Consider the following 23,670-nt stretch of genomic DNA (forward strand, 5'->3'; position numbering starts at 1 on the left):
TAAGTGAAGCACGCTGGAGCTAATCTAAGTGTTCAATACGATCGGCTCGCTTTGTGATTGAAATCGGTTCAAGGTCTTAGAGAAGAAATCAAAATGGCTTCAGAAATTTTGAAAAAAAGTATGTATTTAAAAAATGCTTAAAAAAATTAATCCTAACTAATATTATAAATTCGAAAGTATTTTAAGTCTTAACTACTCAACCGATGATTATTAAGTTTTGCATACACGTTATCAGGAGTACAGAAAATGGGTACCTTAAACAAGTTAATGTTAGTTAAATTAGTCAAAAAAATAAATCGTAACTGTTACCCTACAAAGCCAAGAAAGATAATGCGTTTACTCTATTCGCACATCTATTTGTTTGTACGGCCTGCACTTATGCAATATGAAGCCGCATAATTTATCTATTTTAATAAACCTATTTGATCGTTTTTAGTTTTATTAAATTCTCCAACTATATATAAATATATAGTTAGTAAAATGTCCTCTATGCTTTTTAGGATCGGTACCCTTAAAGGAAAAAAAGAACCCTTATAAGATCACTTCGTTGTCCGTCTGTCTATCTGTCTGTCCGTCAAGACCCTTATTTCAAGGAACGCGGAGAGGAATAAAGTTGAAATTAATACCAAACACTGAAACCTGCGGTCCCTTGGAGCTGTGTAAAAATATGGCCGTTAATGTCGCATTTCCTAAAATAATCTTTCAATATTGTGTGGTGATACTGAACCCTCGTTGCGCGAGTCCGACTCGCACTTGCCCGGTGTTTTATTATAATACTGACTATTAAAAAAAGGAACAGTCTGTAAATGTCTTACTTCAGGGTAAGGCTTCGTCTTAAAGACGCTTGGACGTGGAAATTATTTTACGCGGCTACAGAAAACTGCTGCAGATACACACGAGGTGTGGTGTTCTATGATAGGAATCCACAACGAACAGATTTTGACACGATGTTTTGTTAAATAGTATACATATTTTAAAAATCGAACTTATAAGTAATCAGTTTTGCATAACTGTAAATTACACAGTTTTCGACATACGACATTTTGCACGAACATTAGCGTCTTGCATCTTAAAGAACGGTCAAGTGTCCTATTTACAAAGAAATCTATTCAACACAAAGCTTTTAACCGTTGGCACGTGAACGGCGAAATAGTGACACTAACATCTCCTCTTTTGATTTATGTTTGCCTGTTTATAATTGATACGTTTAGCAAAATCGCATCCCTGCCACTAGTTTTGTCATTTGTAGCTACTTTGCCTAATGGTTTTCACTTTATTCTATTAATGTGTGACTATTACCCAAGCCGAGATGGCCCAGTGGTTAGAACGCGTGCATCTTAACCGATGATTTCGGGTTCAAACCCAGGCAGGCACCACTGAATTTTCATGTGCTTAATTTGTGTTTATTATTCATGTCGTGCTCGGCGGTGAAGGAAAACATCGTGAGGAAACCTGCATTTGTCTAATTTCAACGAAATTCTGCCACATGTGTATTCCACCAACCCGCATTGGAGCAGCGTGGTGGAATATGCTCCATACCTTCTCCTCAACGGGAGAGGAGGCCTTAGCCCAGCAGTGGCAAATTTACAGGCTGATTATGTTTATGTTTATTATGTGTGAGTAAAGAAGATATTATCTTTTTAAAGAATTTTAGTGCGCGCAATTTTAATTGACCGGCGTGAGGTTAGGCTCTTCGAGGCAATATTGCAAGTTAAAGAATCGACTATTTATGAAAGTGTAACCGTACGGCACATATTGGTATATGTGCCGTATGACGCCGATTCATTAATTCAAACCGTTTGTTAAAATGAAAAAATATTAATAAATCTAGCATATAATTTAACCCATGATTATGGAGAGCCGTCTCAAGCTATGCTGTGCCCTTGGGCACCTATGAATTTGGGGCCCTTTTGGTAGATATTTGAAATAAACGGTGCGGTAATTTTCGTAAATTCTTAGGGATCTAATTGGTTGTACAATCTTATGGCAGTTTTATAGAGTATCTATTTCATTCATGAAGAGCACGTCTTTCTACTTTTTATATCGACTATCGTCAATAGCCTTTTTTTTTTAATATGTTAGTTTTTTCTTATAAATATATAACTTTCAAAAATATACATATCAGTCAACGTGAGCACAAACGTGTGAAGGAAATTGTTGGTTCTTCGGGGCCCTCTCGGGATGGGGGCCGTGGCCCGTGCACTATGGTAAAGACGGTAATGATTATATAGATGATAAAAACACGTGGAACGATACTTAATAACTTTCATTCAGGATGTATTGTATAAAATTGTATTTAAATAACTTAACTTTGTATTTTAAATGTTGCTAAAGAGTATCTTCTGCGTTTCTTGCCGGAGCCGGCGGTGGCTTTACTTAATATAGTTCTGTAAAATGACGATGCAAAAGTGCTCGTAAAAGTCTACTTGAATAAAGTATATTTTTCATTTTGTGGTTTCGCATTTCTACTCAAATTTAGCGCTCGCACTTCACGCCTTTATTCCAAAACCTATATACATATATGTGTTCTGTGCATTCACTCGTAACAAATTTCAGACTGGACATTTGAGATCATTTAATTAAATTTAAATAATAATAATGTACTAATACATATGTCTGGATGGATCCCATATCATTTAACCTTACAATCCAGTAATCAAAATAAATATATATTTTAAATGAACTAGGAATTAATAAAGCTGGCTAGATATAATCATGGTTCTCTACTTCCTACAAGATGGACGTTAATTTGATACAAATGATGAAAACCTCAAGGTTTACGTAACGTAAGCTAACTTTCGCATTAATCATCTCTATCACTGGCTGTTGTCAATTATTTTTTTCTCTCACTATCAATTTAAAATCGCTATATACTCAAACATACATATATATTTATATACACATGCACACGGGTACACATTGCATTACATATGTATGTATGGGTGTGCGTGCGCGCATATAAATGCGTGCTTTTCTGAGCACCATTTCTGCTTCTGGTTGTTTCTATTTGAATATATAGGTATATATTTTTTAATCGGTCTTTATTCCATATTGTACCAGTTATTGGATATTGATATTCAATATAAGGATTTCTTATATCCTAAACCTCTATAATGAACCTGGTACCCTGGTAAATTAAAGCAAAAAAATATTAAGATTCATATTGCTCGCTCCATTTTACAAAGAAAGATTTCACTCAACAAGAACTGTTGTAACACGTCTCCTCTAAAAATGGTTTTACCTAGTTATTTCAACCCTATTAAATCTCTAAATTAAAAATCTTGTCCAAGGACGTTACACTGAAAGCGTCTTAAGGCTGCCTTTGGGCACGCTGCGTTGGGTCATCGCTTCGTGAATCACGTGTTCAAATGAAAAAGTTGGATAAAGGTAAAAAGGATAAATTAGTCATAACTTATTAGATTTTTTTTATTTTATACCAGATAAAATCTTAAGGCAATTGCTTCCTTATTTTTGAGTGTGTAAGTGTTGTAGTAGAAACACTTGTTGATTGATTACCTCTTCATAACCATTGATGTTATATAATTAAAAATTTGAAAAGTACGAGTGATTGAACACGTCTAGATGACCAAAAAGACCGATCGAGATACGGGTCGGGTCGCCTGTAAAAGATAAGGCCTTCTACGGTACCCAGACAAATATATAAAGCTAAGACCACACCAATGTAACAATGTAAATTAGGTTATTATTTTATTTTAAGGCGAGTTACAAGACGATCTTTATTTTTGATACTATTATAGATCTCATTATTATTGTATACTTTTGTACAGTTCTCGCATACCTTTCGAACCTACATGTAATACTGACTGTGTTCACAAGAAATCCCACGACACGACAATAGACAAACACTACACTTAAAAATAAAACCTAACAGTGCACACGCGACCCAACGATATTTTTTCACCGCGCCTTTGTGATGTCGCGAACATCCACGCCCGTACTCGTAATTCACGCGGCCCGCACCGACCGCCGTCCCGCCGGATTTATTGCCTCATTTTTACAATGCCCACTGCAGAGCACGAGCGTCCCGGTTTTGCAGATCCTACGAGGTAAGGAGTTTTTCGAATACATGAGCATTTTACTACTACGAATCGTGTTAATTCAGATAAGAAAAATAGCGTATTAATGCGTGTTCGATTTATAAAAAAATATCAACAATTATGTTACACATTAGAGAAACAAAAAAACTACTTTGTATCGAGTAATATATACACGTTAAAAACTTTTTAATAACCAATATTAATACATGAAAAATCTTTTATTCGTTAAAACTGCGTAGTGAACGAAATTTTTGGTCGTTGTGTAGATTTTAACTGGGGTGAGGGAAGCGTTAAATGCCGTAATATCAGGATTGTGATGATGCGTGATAATTTAATTGCCGACTACGAGATAGGCATACTTTTATATATTTCTTTTTTAGATATTGGAAAATATTCATTCCTCAGATTAAATGAATGCTTGTAAGTATTTGAAGTACCAATTAATAAAAAAGTGTACCATAGGAGCGGTAAACGTAGTTTAAAATTAGATTTAAATATATTGTAAGTCTTTGAAATAAAAATTCAAGTCTCTTCAAGAGTGTAACTCGGGAGATAGCTTGTGTACTTCAATAACAAAAGCCAAGTGCGATTATGTTTGCCGGTTCGCGACTCGCCCACAAGTCTAGCGGCTAAAGGATGAACTATGTAGTTGTAGCCTTTACGCCAAAAGGCAAGATTCCTAGCCGCGAACGAACCCGTTTAGTTTCCTTCGCTAATTGCATCATTCACACAAACACCGTTTACACGTTTGTAAAAAATAATCTATTTTATATAAATATTTTATGAAATCAAAAAAAAATACTGTTAATTGTGTAATCAATTAATAAATCATTCTAGTAGTTTATTGTTTAGTTAAAACTATTTTATTGTTATGTAACTTGTCAAATTTTTAAAAGAATTTATGTTTAAAAAAATCTTCTGTCAAATTAAAAAAAAAAATGTTTTAATATATAATTTTATGTCACAAAACTAACATCGTTTTTTTTATTAAATTTCACAAAAATATTAACATTTATTATTAAAAAATGTGGTCGTCACGGGACACCCGCGCCAGGTGGATGCGAAAATCGATACTGATTATAACAATGATAATTATAAATTATTTTAATAATCAATTTATTAATTGTATTTAATTATAGAGTAAAAATTAATAAAAAAACAAAAGACGATGACATAAACTTGCAAGCATTTTCGATTTTTTTCGAACATTTTTGTGAGGACAAAGAAAATACGTTGCGCTGTCCCGTTAAAACACGTCGTTTGGTCATGGCAGGTAAAAACAAGCCGCGGGCTGTGCGGCATTCATTTTAATCAGACGCGTCACCCGTTGGCCGATTGCCTGATGAATTATACCCGTTTCATTTTATTAATGCGCGTTCCCCGACAGCAGCTAAAATTTTTGCTTAAGGATTAATCAGCTAAAATCTCTTTTAAAAAAATCTTCGTTTACAGGTTAAGGTCTATTCTACTTATTAAATGTATTGTTATAAAAAGTGTAAATCGAACAAAAATTATAATAACAAACAAAAACCACGAAATCGAACGGGAGAATGGCATGGTCGGTCGTTCGTCGTCGAATCGTGTTTTTTTAAAAGAAGATTCGATGCAATCGAAGTAATTTCATCGATACTTTCGATACAAATTATTAGGAGTGCATAATACAGTAGGAGTTCGCGTCAAACCTGAACGTTAAACATCGATCGCCGCTTATCGCTGGTATCGCGTTGTGGCCGTTGCGGCCGCCCATTGTTCGTTCGGCTCCGGCTCGTTTTTGCTAAAACCACGCGCCCGCCGCTTCGCCCGGCGAATATAAATTGAAAAGCGTTTGTTTAAAGTTTCACGCGGCGTTGATGCCGCTGCACGCATAGATATTGCTGTGTCCCGAGGGCATCCTTTGTAATTCCCATCAGCGCATCCGAGTGGAATATACATATGCGATGGATGCTGATCGCTTTTTTTAACAGTGCTTCGAAAAACTCATACTATAATGCTCTTTGTATCACAAATGTCATATTTAGTTTTAATTTTTGGTAAGTATATATATTTAAGATAAAAATCTGCTCAAGAAATGCATTGCAGAATGTAAAATAAAAGATATTTTTCAAATAAAGAGCCCCGAGTGCTTTTAACTCCGTCGGATAGTCAAAAGGAGTATTAATAATAAGCCTAGTCAGTTCAGGTGAGACCTGACGGGATAGCCGGCTCTTTAATATACATGAGGCCGCAAATAATAAATGAGCGAGTGAGCGAGCCGCGAACACCAGAGTTACTGGAGTTTACTTGTTACAATTATTCATTTGATTACGTTGCTACAGGCTATGCATTCCTAGTTGTTTCGAATAGTGTGGTAATCTCTTCTACACATTGAACGTGTAAAAAAAAAAGAATAATAACAAAAATAAACAAAGCCGAAGTTAGTATTCATATTTTACCTTTTGCATGTATATATATAGTTATTAATGTTACCATTACATTTTACTTTTTCAAAGAAATTTTACGTTTCTCCTAATATGCCAAGTTATGTTAAATGACAGGCATTTGTTTTTGAACTTGAATTTTATTAAAAACGATTGTCAAACTAAAGTAAAGTAAAGTAATTCACTTGAATTTAATGTAAACACTTTAAATATAGAATATATATATAAAGCCTAAAGACGCAAGAATTCAAAATATATCACATCATACGCGTCATCGAAATCATAAAATCTATATACTGTAGGTATTGTATACACATTCACGTACACGTTTATAACTCGCAAAGCAAATCGCTTTCTGCGATAACAATGCTATTAAAGTCTCTGTAGAGATTACATCCTGTTGTTTAAATCATGAAAAATAAAGACTTTGAACGTTAACGTTGCTACCTAGAATAATCTTATAGCAATGCACTAAGTTCATACTAATGTGAAGAGCATTGAGAAAGACTTGCGAGATTGGAAGCCGCTCCGCTTAGTGATGAATGAGCATCCGTCTTATTATAATGACGCGTAATCTCTTCTATCATTATGCGTTCCTGGTGCCGCAGTGGCACACATCACCTGTTCTTTGATCTCATTGACTCTCGTTTGTTTGAAGGACATTTGATTCAAACACACAACCAACTATGCAAAATATAAAAATAGTTGTTATTAATAATAATATAAAATACCTCTAGAATTTATCTGTCGTCTGTTTGTCTCATAATTTAGACAACACAGCGTTTGACTGATAGTGGAAATATTGTATAAATATTATGTGACTTATCTTAAGTGTTATATTTTCTCAGTATTTCGTCTAAAAATGGTGGTGCTGTTTTGAAAAGTCAACTTTCGCTATGTATAAAAAAAACGAGAAGAGAGCAAATTAATTACTATGTATTTATAATGAACATTTCTTAATTACAATTATATAATAGGACAGATAATAATAAATTATTACACTTACCTTTAAAGGTGGAGTCGGTATATATAATGGAGGATCATTTTGAGATCCTGTATATATTTCCTGTCCATCAGGACCACGGGCGCAACCCTCTGCATCAGCGACGCTGTACCTGCAAACTATGCCGTCGGCAGGTTTCGCATCGTAACCCGTCGGCCTACCCACATGAAAACCTTTTGCTTTTACCCAAAAACGAAACTTGGAACTGTCGGAACTGTTACATTCTTCGCCGCGCAGGGTTCGAAGAATTCTAGCGTACTTTTTTAACGTTATAGTTTTTGTTTTTGCCAAATCTCCATATGTCTGGATCACCCACGGCTGGTAGGTAGAAAATAAATCTACTTTTGGATCACCCGTCTGTATTTTTGGTCTTTTATTATTATTTTGTTCGTTTTTCTTGTCGTTCTTAGAACTACTCGGCGTTGATTTACGCTTCGAAGGCTTTTTAGGTGTTTTCTCCGGTATGGCTTCCTGGGTTAATTTCTTTCGTAGCCCACGGTCCTTTATCATGGCAGCCGCCATTTTTATTTTTTAACTTACACTTAACTTTAGTTTTCTTACACGAATAAACCCATTATAATGATTTTCTTGTCTAATTATTTCGAACTGCACTACACATTAAATCAATTTATACTTTACTTTTACTTGCCCGGTACACTTTTTATTGCGAAAAAAAAAATTAAATTGCCCGAGAAATATTTTCGACAAAGTTTTGGAGTCCGAAAGTTGGGAGTCTCGCGTGCGTAAAACTTTGAGAACAGGAACTTTTGACTGCCAAGTTCTCGCCGACAGAAAGGACTTTGCGAAAACTTTTCCCGGCGGTGACGGGGGAAATGTTCAGGACAAGAATATCTCTTTAATCTCTGGTTCATTGCAAAATAATTGTGCTTGGTTTAACACTGCATTGCCAATGAGACATTCTTATAAAAATACATTGAATTGAATCGTATAAAATAACATATCATAATATAAATATTGCCTTTAAAATTTTATTCCAGGATTAAGTTTGATTTTTTTTTTAATTTCTTTAATTAAAAAAATATCTTTAATGTATTGTGTTTTTCTATAAACATAAAACCCTAAATTAAATTTTAAAAAGTTTTACGAAATAAAAAAAGTACCAGGCGTGTAGATCCGTCGGGAGATCGGAAAAGGCTTCCACGATACGTTATATTCTCCCACACAGCCGCTCGCGTGGGGCGCGCGCGGTACACTGGAATCGGCGGCGTCTGGGACCGCGGAACGGCACGTGCGGGACGGGCCGGCGCTAATTGCCCGCAAAACAATCGGGCCGATCGTCCGGGCGGCCGATAATGCGCCGTGCCCGTCCTTGCGATAGCGCGCTATTGTATTGTTGACTAGACAACGCTTAACGACGCTGCGTATAGTGTATCGCGTCACTACTTTACTGTTCCACGACATCGTTTTGTATAATCACAAAAATATTTTGTTGTTCTCATATTTTTGTTTAAATAATACGAAAAAATTAAAACGACCGACGGTTTATATATACATTTGCCTACAAACTTAAACTAAATCGAAAACTTAATAATAATATTTTTTATTACAAAGAAGAAAAGTTTGTACGGAATATGAACTGAAAATTATTGTTTTAAATCATTTTATATCTGTTATTTTTGAACGACTCGTTGTCTCCAAAGAAAGATAAAACAAATTTACGTACTTATGACTAATACGTACATAATATAATGTGTATATGTTTTCCTTGCCTTGATTTCATTTAAAAATGTTTCTATTTTATTCTAATAAATCGTCCTCATCAATCGATAAATAGATAAATTTATATTTCTTTATGGAGTTTTTTAACCGTTTTGTTTTGAGAAAACTAGTGAATATATTGATATGTCAACATGAACAAGTGCAACTGCTTCAATCAGTGGCTAACTTTATTTGAATCTCGATTCAGGCATATCAGAAGTTTATGCCATAGATGCCATGCATGAAGTAATATATATGTAGATATTTAAAACCGTATGAATAATTAATTTAATTTTATTTAAAATATGCCTCTTTAATATAAACATTTATATTAATTATTAAAAAAAAAAAACAAATTAGCATCTGGTTCCATGCAAAAAATGTAAAAGTATATTCGATTGTATTTACACCAGCAGCAAAAGCAATGTGTCAGATTTCAAATCAAATTAATTTGAAATTAATTTGCCCACACAAACGTTTGGGTTAACTTAAAATGTAGAAGTAAAATCTCACCATACTACATAAAAAATATAAATGTATGTTATAAGTAAATATTATATACAATATATATACAATAGTAAATAAAAAAAACTCGTTTTAACTCTTATTAATTTACTAATATTGCGCGCGCGCATCCAGCACGCGAGAGTTGCGCACGAGTACGCTCGCTTGCGCGAACAGTGCGCAACATACTAGGCGACCATGAGCTAGGAAGATATATTATGGTCAGGTAGTAGTAGTACGGAAGATTTATCAAAAATTCAGTCAGTCTGTTTATGCGGAGAAGAAGGAATATTTATAATTTTTGTTTATTGTTATTATTTTGTAACTAAGTTAAGTAATATTAATTTATACTAATTACTAAGTATGTATATTGTACACTGACTTAATCATGGTATGAGGTAGGTAGGTATATATGAGAGTGCCATCATAATTTTTTTCCCGATAAAAATGATAAAATTAACAAATGAATTAAAAAAGTAGTGTAAAATAAGTTATAATTAAATTGATATTCATTAATCTTTTTAATTTTTCTTTTTAACTTTTTAATTTTTAATAAAATTATTACAAATACAAAATACAAAAATAAAACATTTTGAAGGCGTTCTTTCTTAATTAATAATTATTAATAGGATACATGTACTAACTAAACTAACTCACTCCGCAACCATTTCGCATTCACATTTCACATAAATGAAAATCGATGTTGCTTCATTAGGTCGACTTTGTACTAGGAATCCATAATATATGAGGATATTAATATACTCGGTGATCTTGTCGATTCGTACCTAAAAATTTTACTGATTTACGCTAGGTGGCGCTGACAGTTAATAATTAAAATTTTGAATTTATACCTTTTTAAATACATAGGTATTTAGTAAGTAGTATTTTTAAAATCAATTCTAATAATGTTTTTTTTAAACCTTGTCTTTCGGTATTGTTGGACATTCGTTTATTGTACGGCTATGTTAGTCTTTGATTACACGACAACCAACGCCAATGTGCCACCAACCTTTGGAACCCAGATGTTACGTCTCTTACGACTAAGGTAAAGACCTACACTGGCACAAGGGACGACAGTATTATTTTAAATCGTAACAATAAACAAACGCTACAACCTAGCCAAGCAAAATAACCCCCCCTATATCTAAGACTAGCTGTTGCCCGCGGCTTTGCTCGCGTGGAAATAGAATATATTTACATAATGAAAATTTCAACTGTCTAGATATCTTGAGATACAGCCTGGTGACAGACAGATAGATGGACATACGGACGGACAGACAGCTAAGTCTTAGTAATATGGTACCGTTTTTAGGAGCCGGAAAAATCAATGTGATTTGTAATCTTTCTTTTGTATTATAAAATTAATGTTTTTAATGAACATACTGCAAAGAAAACATGATATTTACCTAAAATAATCAAGTCAACTCAATGAAAGCCGAAATCAACGATTGTGTTAGAAAACAATCGCGAATTTATGATAAAAACAACAAAGAAATTTGCGATGATGTTCACACGTTTGACAATCTATGCACAATTTTGTCAAATTTTCGGATTCGAAAGCTTCAGTAATCGGTCAAATCACAGTAGCCGTATTATTCCTAATGTCAATTTTTAATTAACAGACCATAAAGGTCGCGCGGTCGAAAATGAGGTAGCTCGGGTGGTCTCGGAAATTTTCAGTCGCTGGGCAATTTTGTCTCTTATGAATATACTTATATCATATTCTAACGTAATATTAATATTAAAGTGACATCTGTATCATTATTTTTTTGTGCGCCAATCACGTGAAAATACTAAACGTATCGGTATCCTTTTTTCTATCTTACGTTAAGCGAAGCGGGCAGCTAATATAAGAATACACTACAGATGTTTTTCAGGAATACTTACGGTTTTAACACTTGATATATTTAGGACAATAATATTATAATATATATTATATATATATATATATATATATATATATATATATAATATTCCCATTATCGAAGAAAACGCAGTTTAATAGAATCACTAACAATCATTGCATTATTTCATCAATGAATATATAATCAGTTTAAAAAAAGCGTGGAGTTGAAATATACTTATAATTTCTTTAAGGGCAAGCGAAAACCTAGCAGTTTTAGTAAATTTTGAAGCACGAGAGTCTTAGCGCTCCAAATTTCGAAACTCTTTTAGTCGGCTCTGAATTTGAGTCAAGGACCTCGGGATCTGCACGGCAGGTCAGGCGGTCAGTCAGTTAATAAAAGGCACTAAAACAGCTTATGAGAAGATGGTACCTACTGCCTGCATGAGGACCTACCATGGTTATAGTTCAATTTGACTTCTATAAAACTATCAGATTTCGTGTTCAAACTACATCTTCGTTTTTTTATACCATTATTTCAACCAGTATCCACCCACTCACGTCACCTCTATCATCGAGTACCGAGAGTATAGTACGATATGACTTCTGTAAAAATATCGGATTTCATGTTCACAATACATCTTAGTTTTTTTTACCATTGGTATAACCACGCACCACTTCATCTGTCACGACAAGCTTCCTATGCGCTCCGTATCCACAATTTGCCGGATTTAACAATATCCTTTTACAAGTGATGCTGGTTTGCCAACCGTTCGAGTATTCTGTAAGAAGAAACTCGAATCTCACTGCAGGACATCGGCATGAATTGACAGATTGTGATATGCGACATTGACTGTAATAATTATAAAATTCGTAGGACACACGTATACGCGTATCAGCGTAAATCAGGTGTCAACATTTCACAAGTGACGTACGCAGTGAATTTTTACAGAATTGCACATCAGATCTTTGTTATATTGTGTGATTACATGTTTTTTTTTTTTTTTTAGTTATAGGTGGCAACCGAGCAGGATGCTCACCTGATGGAAAGTGACTACCACCGCCCATGGACATCAGCAACACCTGGGGGCTTGCAGGTGCGTTGCCGGCCTTTCAGGAAGGAGTAAGCTCTTTTCATGAAGGTTCCCAAGTTGTATCGGTTCGTACATGTATGTGTTTGATAAAAAGAATAAATAAAGATTTTCAGATCAGTTTTTCTCGGTTTTACTTTACAAAGCTACGTAGAATGATTCCGAGGTATTTACAGATTCGGGATTTTTTTACAGATTCCTCATCGAATCTCACTTCTTAAAGTTTCTTCGTTTCCTTCGACTTCTCTCTAGTCCTGGGCTGCGACGTAACCATGAAATTTCTACCTGAAAGTTTTATTCCATATGCTTGTATTGTATTGTATTCTAGGTATTTTTTTAAATTCTATAATTTTTTATATACATACGAAAAAATCACAAAGAAAATTCTCTCTACATTTGAACTTTAAAGAACTTTAAAGGTTGAGTTTGTAGTCTTGTATCTTAAGTGCATTTACACTCTCGCTATCTCAGTCATATATATACATATATATTATATATATACATTTAAGTAAAATAAAATTGACCTGTAGAAAATAAGAATAAATACTAGGCAACAATTATTCGATTTTAATGTATAATTTGTAAATTATTTTATAGGAAAATTCTAAAGTTAAAACAGTCTGTTGGCTGTATGTGTTTCTTCATTTGCTTCTTTATATTATAAGACACAACACAACGATATACTAAACGTTAAAGCAAATTTTAAACGAGAGCCAATTTATAGTCTATTAAATAATAATCATAGTAAAAACCTACATACTGTATTCTCTGTTATAAGAAATGTATGCAATGCTGGCGCGTGTTTAGCACAATCAGGTATGTACGTTAATAACAAGAGCAATGCACCGCATGACAGGACAAAACTCGTTCTAAAAATTTGAATTTCGAATACTTAATCAACTAGTTCAGCTTCAGACATATTCATTATACCTACAGATTATATCAAAACTATAACCGTTTTTGGCAGCTAAAAACTACGCGGAGAATGCTATCCACGCCGCATAGTCGGTATACGGCTATACGCTTGTGGTAGAGGTTATGGAGCGCAATGTACGGGACGCTGCGATGTCGGGCCGCGCCTCGGTGAATCATTGGGTAATGCGGCGCGAGGAGGAGGATGACGGTTTGATACTTGATTATATTTAAGCTTTAATTGTTTTTTTTTTTTAACTAACAATGTTTTTCATAATATTTTTAGCAATCAGAAACGAAAATAATTAAAAAAAAACAAACAACCTAAAACTATTTTATTCAAAAATTATCTTAATTTTTAACAATAATTCAATTGATAATCTAAAATCGAGCGATCACAAGCAACCGTTAATATTCAAAATGACAAACACATAAATAAAACGAGAAACCACTATAATAAAGGAACAAACTTACTGGCAAGTAACGACTGACGACCAACTGACTTGCAGTTTTTTTTGTATCTGTATGTAGTCGTACTGTTGGCCCTACTGGCTTTTACAGCGTCACCAGGCGTTGGGGCGAGTACTAGACTCAGCCTTGAAGTTTGAGCTCTTTCGGGCCCGGGAGTGACGTTCGGCTTGAGGGTGTCTCCTATAAGATCGCAGCTCATGGCTCAGTACGTAGTCGGTGGGGTGGGGAGCACTTATGTTCGGATATTATGATAGGAATACATTTGAAATTACTCAACAATATTTTTGTTCATACATATCTCTTATTCTTATATTGACTAAGAGATATGGTTATGATTACCAATGTATTGTAAAGTATACTGATCCTCTTATCCAAAAATTACAGATACTCATAAAATTATTTGTGAGAGTTAATACCAGTGGTTTTGGATGAAATTCGTTTATATTTGTGTCTATTATCAGTTCTAAACATTTCGAACTAATATTTCTAAAGATTGAAATATTCGACCACTTAATTAAGTTAAAATTTAAAGAGTTTTTTGTATTGATAAGGTTACAACTTATAAGGGATATTGATATTATGATAAAACTTACACAATAAGATCCCTTATCACCTTCAACTACACATACAATTTTTTATTTAACGGCATTAAGACATTTAATAATTTTAGTAAGAAAACACAAAGGTACACGTAATGTAATATTTATTTATTTACTAATAATTGTAATAAAAGTATCATCTTTACGCACATCATTCACACCAAGGAATAAGTCACATTGTAATATCAAATTAACGTAAATGTATATTGGTGAAAAAAATTAATTATATAATAGTATCAAGATATATCGTGCGATGTATTTCACTGCGAACGGTGAGTGGCGCTCGCCGCGGCTGCTTTGTTCCCGCCAGCCGCGCCCAGGGCTGCCGCTTTATTAATCACGCTCTATTATTTATTTTTCATATTTCTATAGCATACCCGTGTTGGATGTATATTTCGTGGATGGGGAGTTTTTTTTTGTATTGATTTTATAATTTATGCTATCGCTTTATTGATGATAACGATAACTAAATACTAGAAAAAAAATTTAAGTGGCAATATGCAGTATGCGCTTCTGTAATTCTTTTAGAAATACACTTTGTATATTTAAAAATAATATGTAATTATTTATACTAATTATTAAAACGAAAATTAAGCTCTAAGTTATATTATACTAGTTATAGTTTTTTGCCTAAATTATATAACGTTGGTAATATTTAAAATATTTTTACTGTTTTTTTTTTATCTATGTATAACCCTGCTTTCGAGGCGGGCCGATAGCAATATCGCTGAGTGCGCGGCGCGGCACGAGCGACTCCGCGCCTAATTTACTCTGCTAACGCCTGCCTGCGCTGTTGCCCTAGTACACACCGCGAGAAAATGACTTACGAGTCGGGGAATGAAAATTTTATTTTTTACATACATGGCTATATAAGTTTTATTCAGGTTTTAAATAAAATAAAAATATAGTCTCTCAAATATAGTGTTACTATATATACTAAATGTAATACTTCGAATTTATTTTATTGTTTTTTTATGGAAAACCAAATAATAAGGGAGCTGACTAACTTACATTTATTTTTTTATTTATCTTTATTAAAAACATTTTTTGATTCTGAACAAAAACACAAGGCAAGGCAAAACACAAAAATTAATCGAACACCGGCCGTTCCAACAGTTAAGCAACAATTAAAAAAAAAAACAAAACAGTTTTGTTTAAAAAACAATCCTTCCATTAGCGTATTTTTAGCTATCCATCCCAATTTGTAATTTCTGCATTCGATACCTAAGTATCCCTGACTATGCAGTGCGCTTTTCGTTGCGGATATTATCCGCCATTTTGTTGTTCGCGAAAGATTATAAATTCTCATCGCATTAATAATAACCTTAAATTATTATAAATTTAAAAATTTAACACATCTCTAATGCGTTACTAGTTAAATATTTAAATTGCAAATAACGAAACATTTCATCAGTTTAATTGCATTATGTTCTTATTTATTTGTCTTTCGAATGTCATGTAACCTAATACTTTAGTTTTAAAATAAAAAAATCTTGCGAAATAGGAAATTTAATAAAAAAATATTAAATACCAAAATAAAAATAGTTTTTTTTTGCCTTGACTGACATTTACAAATATGTAACTGGCTACCAGGATTACATGAAATAAAAAGAGTCAGGCTACTGAACTGTAAGCACTGCGTTGCAGAAAAACGTGCCTGGTGGCGAAATGAAATATATCTGCGCCAGGGTTTCGCAGCAGATAAGCCTCGGGGCGGGTGAAGTGGGAGGGGTCCCGGCCAGTAAAGTAGGTGTCACTAGTGACGTTATCTTTTTTTAGCTATCGATATCGATTTTACCGATAAACAAACCATAACGAAAAATCCTATTAGTGATCTAATTGTAAAGGTTTATTTAAAAATCACATTTACAAAACATATGAGATATTTACACAATTGTGAAAAATAATAATGTATTTTTTGTAAGAATTGTGTATAAAGCTACTCATATTCATCTTCTTAGAATCTAATTTAATAGTTAAATAATGAATAAAATATTTATCGCTAATGATTTTAAATAAGAAAATTTAATTTGTTCAGAAAATGACCTACAGATTATAAAAATAAAATTTGCCTTAAAGCAAAATGATTTAATGTCATTTTCTTACAAACGTTTAAAAAATATATTTTTCAGAAAATGTATCGATAAACAAGAAATGTTTCAATCGCTATGAAACGGTATGCGGCTGGAGCGAAGCGGCGACGGGACGCATTAGTGAGCCGCTCCGCAGCCGCTTGATTGTATCATTGCTATACACACACACACACGTAGCTCAACAACAACACTCCAGTCACGCGACGACACTATTAGTTGTTGAAAGCTCGCGATAATGTCTTCTACGCGGTAGGCGGGTAGATAGGTAGCAACACATGCGTAGGTATTTATTAATGTATTTCAGAATTCTTGCGGTTCACGGAAATGTTCGATGTAACTTGTAAATGTACGCAATCACCTTCGAAGGCTACAGATTAAGACTTATGGTATGTAAAGATGACATAATATGGTAATTGTGAAGCGTGATTCGTCACGGTTTAAGTGACCTAGTTGCGCGTATCATCTTTACGATTGTGCATTATATAAGGTGATATGTTGAGTATTCTAAAATCGAATTCTTTTGCCAAACTTGACTAGCTCTAAGTCACTATAATATTTTTTTAAGACAGAGGGAAGCGGACTGGCAAATGAGCCACCACTGCTATTAGTCATGGTACTGCAATAAATATTAATCATTCCTGATATCACCAATGCGCCACCAATCTTGGGAGCGAAGATCTTATGGCCCCTGTGTCTGTATTTACACTGGTTCACACGCCCATTGTAAAAGAACACAACGATACTAATTATTAAGTACTGGCGTAATCCAAGTAAAATGTTCAAAAAAACTGTAAACATTTCAAAAATGTACCCTTATTTATTTTCCTAACGAAACGCTGTTTTTATTTATAATTATTGATATTTCAATGATTCATAATTGTTAAATGATGAAGAAATTACATACATTTAAGTGTTCATTCATATTATTGGTTGAGTGAGAGTTTTAACGCGAAAGGAATAACATTCGAGGAATCTAATTTAATATTGAAAAAAAAAATAGACTACCATAATTAATACAAGTATGATATAACAAATATTATATTGTATTACAAATTACAAAGAGTGACAAGGATGACAAGTATTTTGAAATTGTGTTCACAATAAATTCATGGCAAGTAAATAAAACAAGCAAGAACTGTATTTACTTTGAACTCACACGCATTCCGTATTATCTCTACAATGTTTATGATCGCTTAGTACTTATTGTGACTATGTTAAGCTCCATGACGAGTATATGACGGGATGAAATATCCTTCATTCACTGTCTGTCATTTGTTTTTTTACATTATTCAGAGCACTCCTAAACTAATAATAGTAGTAACAATAGTAGTTGTTATATTTTTTTCTCAAATATTAAACATTTGTTTCAATTTAGTAAAAAAAGGTAGAGATGTAGGATGTCAAATTACATTGATTTTTTTTTTATAAAAACGTATTTTAATTCTTTATATAATATTTTAATTTATAATATATCTTTATTCACTGATTTTTTTTTCTAATTTTATCTTTTTATTGTTTTATTTAGATATATGTAATCTATTCCGTGTAATGAATTACTAGATTACAGATATCGTGTGTTTATATCAATAAGATAAATTTATAACATGTTAATTTAGCAAAATAACTCAAAACTTTAAATACGGAATTACGCCATCTATTATTGAGTAGCATTAAGCCATGGTTCGTAGTTCTTACTATCTTTAAAATTACATGTTTGTTTAAATCTTAACCCAATAGATGGCGTTCATGCTTCATTTTTGTTTTAAAAAAATATTTTATATTTTTATCTTTACGGAATGTCAGCTTAATATTTTTTATGTGAAATGTCTATTAACTTGCCTTAATAACAAGAGCAACTCGCATACCGACAATCTCTACTAGGGTTGCATATCCAAAGTCCACTATCTATAGTTAAGGTATAAGATGGTATTAAGACCATATTGGTCATATTGGTCATGAGCACAGAGCAGTACTATTGGTACTATCGATAGAATTGCAAAAACATTAACCTAAACTATCGGTGGTTTTGTCAACATAAGATTTCTCAACAAGTAATTAAGTAGACCAAGTAACGACACAATATTTAAAAAAAAATTATGTAAAAAGTATAAGAATTAATACAATGTGTATTTTTCTTCGATTTATAAAAATACATTAAAGTATATCCTCAAGTTTAAAAATAGTGTCTCTTCTTGACAATTCAATGACAAATCAAGGCCTCGATACAAGGAACATTCCCGAGAACTTTGACTTCGTAATATTATCCTTTTCTCAAAATTTATTCACTGTCGATAATCAAAAACCATCTGTATTATTATGGATAGTATCGCTGTTATCACTAGTATTGCTCACGGAGAGCTATCGATACTATCGATAGTATTGATCAAAACGAACGAATTTAAAGATATCAAGACATTAACTGTTGCTTCTCAATATATATTCTGTAATGTATGTACGGAAAAATATTAATGATTTTATGAAAAAATGTGATTCTCATAGCATTGGTATAAGGAACAAACACAAACTTGTTACTCCTGTTACTCGACTGCATAGAGTCAGTAACTCTTTTGTGGGGCAATGTATACGGTTTTACAACAGGACGAACGAATTTAAAGATATCAAGATATTAACTGTTGCTTCTCAATATATATTCTGTAATGAATGTACGGAAAAATATTAATGATTTTATGAAAAAATGTGATTCTCATAGCATTGGTATAAGGAACAAACACAAACTTGTTACTCCTGTTACTCGACTGCATAGTCAGTAACTCTTTTGTGGGGTAATGTATACGGTTTTACAACAGGATCCCAGAAAGCGTTCAAAATGCTTCTGTTGCCAAATTAAAAAAAAAAAGTTTTGGAACGCTTGTGTGCGAAAGGGTACTATAAAATTAGTGAGTTTATGATTAAAAGCACACCTTGGGAATGAAACGATCGCCTCCTGGCTATTTCTATTCATATTCAATATATGTACTTAATTAGATTGACATAAAAAAAAGACCCGCTGAGTTTCTTACGCCGGTTCTTCTCAGGTCAGGATGTTTCATTTTCCGAACCGGTGGTAGTGTTTGACTATCAATAAGTAAGTATGATGCTTCTATATTGAATAAAGGAATTTGAGTTTGAGTTAATCTATCCGTAGTTCTGCAACACTGCTCTCTATTTTGCTTTTTTTATTATTATAATAAAAAGAAAAATATGATAATTGAACAATTTTTACGTTTTTTACATCAGCCGGACGTCATTTGACAGATATGATTGACCTTTATCTGTCTCCTTTGATTTTGTTTGACCTTAATATGTTGAATTGTTGAAAAAACAAAAATAAAATAAAAACCACATTGCTTAAAATTTATTTCCTATAAACTCTAGTGCAAATCTTATAGACTGCCTTATAAAAATATATATACAGTTTTCGATGATGACATTTTTTATGCAAACTTTTTACATAATTTAACCAAAATGATACCTATTATGTATTACTATAAGTGTACAGTACAATTTCTTGATAATACTAAATAAATATTGAAAAAAGGCGTTATTCACTAAATTATCAAATTTTATAAACCCCACTGTTCTGCAATATATTGATAAATACCAAATATCAGACGATTGTGGTTGGATTCACCATCTCACTTAATATTAAGAGCAATTAGTACTTGTCCCAAGGTACATTGTCGATTGAATGTTTTTTCAACTTGTGCTTCTTCAAATATTTAGAATCAATATATGCATCCCCACAGATGGAACATACATATGGACGCTCTCCAGTATGAGTGCGTAAATGCACAACTAAATTTCCTTTCAAAGCAAAAAATTTCATACAAACAGAGCAGCCAAATTTCTTTTCACGTGTATGAGTGAGTTGATGAGTTCTTAAATGAGTCTTTGTCTTGAAACGTAATGAGCAAAGCTGACATGGAAATGGTCGCTCATTCGTGTGAACTCTTTCATGCATTATCAACATAGCTTGGCTGGCACATCCCTTGCCACAAATACAGCATTCAAATCTTTTAGTAGTCTTCTTTAGATTCTTCTCAGCATTTTGACCCTCAGATTCAACAATATGGGTACTTTCCACGTGCTGTTCTAATGCTGACTCTACAGAAAACATCTTTTTGCATAATGAACATGCATAGCCTAACAATTTGCCAAAATTAGTCGTTACTTCCTGTTTGACCGTTTTCATGAGTTCCTCTTTAACTTTCATAATTCGTGATTTTGAACACTCATCAGATCCCCTATGTGATGATAATTCAGATTTATTTTCAAACTTGATACCACATTGACTGCACGTGAAGGGGTTAATGTGGGTTAGTCGATGTGTCTGCATTGTGATTTTTTGATGGAATCTTTTATGGCAGATGTCACATTCAAAGTCTTTTATACCGCTATGAATCATCATATGCCTTTTCAAGTTATTTTGATTGGCAAATGTTTTTGAGCATACATTACATTGGGGTTTACTGTTATGTACATATTTGATGTGTTGGGTGAGAGTGTTGCGTTTTATATTTTGATTACAAAATGGACATGTCACTAGAAGTCCTACAGGGTTGCTGTGAAGGAGCATATGTCCCGTTAGTATTTCGGCAGTTTCAAAGCCTTTGCCGCATAGGTTACATAAGTGATCGCCTGCTGGATTATGTTTGTATTGGTGTTTCTCATAATTATCTAAGTCATCAAACTGTTCACCGCAGTCACAGAGGAATGTTCCATCTTCCTGTTGAAGCACAGTTGCAATTTGGCTATCATCAGCATACTCTATGACCAGCTCTGAGCCGTCACACTTAACTAATTGAAACTGAGGAGAATCATCCCCTTCATATAAAATTACTTCTTGTGACATTGAATCCCCTTCTTCCATTTTAAGAGATAAAGGGTCTGTTACATATTTTATACCATCATCGCTTTTAAGTAGAATCGTTCTTTCTGTGCCCGAAGGAGTGAGTATTTTGATAAAATTTTTAGCATTTGGCAGACTTTTCAACATCTCTCCAGAAAGAGGAACCGTGAACTCATGAGGTCTTTCTTGATCTTCAATTATAGCCAAATCCCTATTGTGTATTTCATTGACATCCTCCACATTCATACCCTCATCAAACTGATCTCCATTATCTTGTTCTTCTTCTTCATTTTCTAATATAGTTGCAGGTACATCTGTAGGTACTTTTGGATTAGATACAAGAAATGAATCTATTGTATTTTCAAAATCTCGGTCCTCTTGGTTTTGTGCAGCTTCATTCCCAGGTTCATCTTTCGTTATTGATTCTATCACCAAGTCTCTACTTCTGTCGTCATCAGACTTTTCACTTTGATCTTTCTGATTATCAACCACAACAACATAGTAGTAATCATCGTCACTGTCGTTTGGTTCCTTTTTTATGATTGATTCTAGCTTTTTCATGGATTCTTTTGCAATATCTTCTATGGTCATGTCTTCGCTTGCTTTAAGTTGTGTTTCTATTTGTGAATATTCTTCATCTTTGCTGTGAGTTATTAAAGTATTTAATTGCAGTTTTAGTTCCTTGTCTACTTTCATACATTGTGTGCGAAACTGATAAGCTGTGGTCATAAGTGTAAAGCAATCACCGCACAGCTTTTGTGGTAGGCCATCATCCTCTTGAACCTAAAATAGTTAAAAAATTTAAGCTTAATAAATGAGAGTTTTAATATTAAGAGTAACTTTTATTTCTTTGTTTCATTTTATAATTTATTAGGAAGTATCCATACATTTAACTTTATTTTGAATTGAGTCATTAATTTAATAATGGAATAATCATTGAATTTACCTTTTGTTATAAAAGTAATTATTATTTTTAAATATATTTCTTTATATATATAAACATTGTGTATGATTACAATAATTATTAATTATGTTTAGGACACTACAAATAAGTTTTGGTCTTTATTAATCTTATTTTGCCTTAACAAGTTATAGATATATATTTTTCATCTAATATTTCTTTTTCAAGATAACTGGTATATCATTAATTCAAAAGTTTTTAATATAGGCTCAGTTTGGCGGCAATAATGTAAATTAATCAATAATATAGCTCGTTAAATTATGAATTACTGCTAACTTTCGACAACTGCGTCAGTTATAGGATTATTTGTTGTACAATAAATATTTAACACAGTTTATATCAAATATTATAATAAATCTTACCTCAATTGTGGTAATTTCCAAAAACTTTTCCCTTACATTTTCTTCGGTATCGAAAAGTGACACCTCAGAATCGGGAGACAGACAGCATCGGCACAAATCCGACCAAGATTCCATTTTAAAATGTTGTATACATAATTATCCCGCCAGGAAATCCTGGAAAATATATAAAGCGTGGAATTATCTTCATTGTTTTGACAGTTGTTTATAAGTTATCAGAGAGCACAATAAAGTAGGTATCCAAAGAGTAAAATTATCTACGGACCTTGCCATAAAGACGATCTATTCAAAATTATAGACAAGAGAGCTATCAAAATGGCGGCAGCACACGCGACAATAATTGGAGCGGATGTTGCGCCATGTTATAGTTCGACGCGTTGTGGGGAAAGATAAGGATAGCAACATTGAAAAAGTTTAATCGTAAATTGAATTTAGTGTTATTTATCATATTTTAGTATAATTCTGGGTTTTAATACATTATTTTATTATTAGAAAGATAAATTATTCAATTATATTTTAATTCTGAGACAAATTTATCTTTAAAATTTCGTAAGTGCTATCTTTGACCTTTTCCTCTTTTTTAGGTTGGCATTTCTTCTGTAAAGAAATAATTATCGTGTACTTTGGTTCTAATTCTTGTAGCTCCAGTATTAAAGTGTCGAATCAATATTTATTTTGTGGATTCTATTTCTTAAAAGGAAGTTCGCAAGTAAATTAGATTTTGTATATGATTTTTTTTTAATCTATGACATTCGTGCCTTGCTAATTTTTCGAAATGTTTTGCACATGAT

At 33.0% G+C, this 23,670-nt stretch overlaps 2 protein-coding genes across 11 annotated transcripts in view; both read right to left on the reverse strand.

Annotated features, from left to right (window-relative positions):
- LOC113403506 (uncharacterized protein) overlaps nucleotides 1–8,710 on the reverse strand; it is a 130,455-nt gene extending 121,745 nt beyond the window's left edge. For 3 of the 9 annotated variants that reach the window (XM_064218896.1, XM_026644083.2, XM_064218892.1), the window contains exons 1-2: nucleotides 8,600–8,708; nucleotides 7,482–8,089 (exon numbers count right to left, since the gene is read on the reverse strand). In XM_064218896.1, the coding sequence (XP_064074966.1) occupies nucleotides 7,482–8,000 (519 nt within the window). In that variant the 5' untranslated portion in view covers nucleotides 8,001–8,089; nucleotides 8,600–8,708. Of the gene's footprint in view, nucleotides 1–7,481; nucleotides 8,090–8,599 lie in introns of all 9 variants that reach the window. The other 6 variants (XM_064218898.1, XM_064218897.1, XM_064218899.1 and 3 more) reach the window with 4 other exon arrangements.
- Nucleotides 8,711–20,043: 11,333 nt separating this feature from the next.
- The window catches only part of LOC113403513 (zinc finger protein 93-like), a 122,954-nt gene continuing 119,327 nt past the window's right edge, over nucleotides 20,044–23,670 (reverse strand). Inside the window, exons 2-4 of one of the 2 annotated variants that reach the window (XM_026644095.2) lie at nucleotides 23,145–23,186; nucleotides 22,883–23,035; nucleotides 20,044–22,342 (exon numbers count right to left, since the gene is read on the reverse strand). In XM_026644095.2, coding sequence (XP_026499880.2) covers nucleotides 20,366–22,342; nucleotides 22,883–22,996 — 2,091 coding nt within the window. In that variant the 5' untranslated portion in view covers nucleotides 22,997–23,035; nucleotides 23,145–23,186 and the 3' untranslated portion in view covers nucleotides 20,044–20,365. The other variant, XM_026644096.2, reaches the window with a different exon arrangement.

Source organism: Vanessa tameamea, chromosome 25, assembly GCF_037043105.1.
Source record: "Vanessa tameamea isolate UH-Manoa-2023 chromosome 25, ilVanTame1 primary haplotype, whole genome shotgun sequence".
NCBI classification, from domain to species: Eukaryota; Metazoa; Arthropoda; class Insecta; order Lepidoptera; family Nymphalidae; genus Vanessa; species Vanessa tameamea.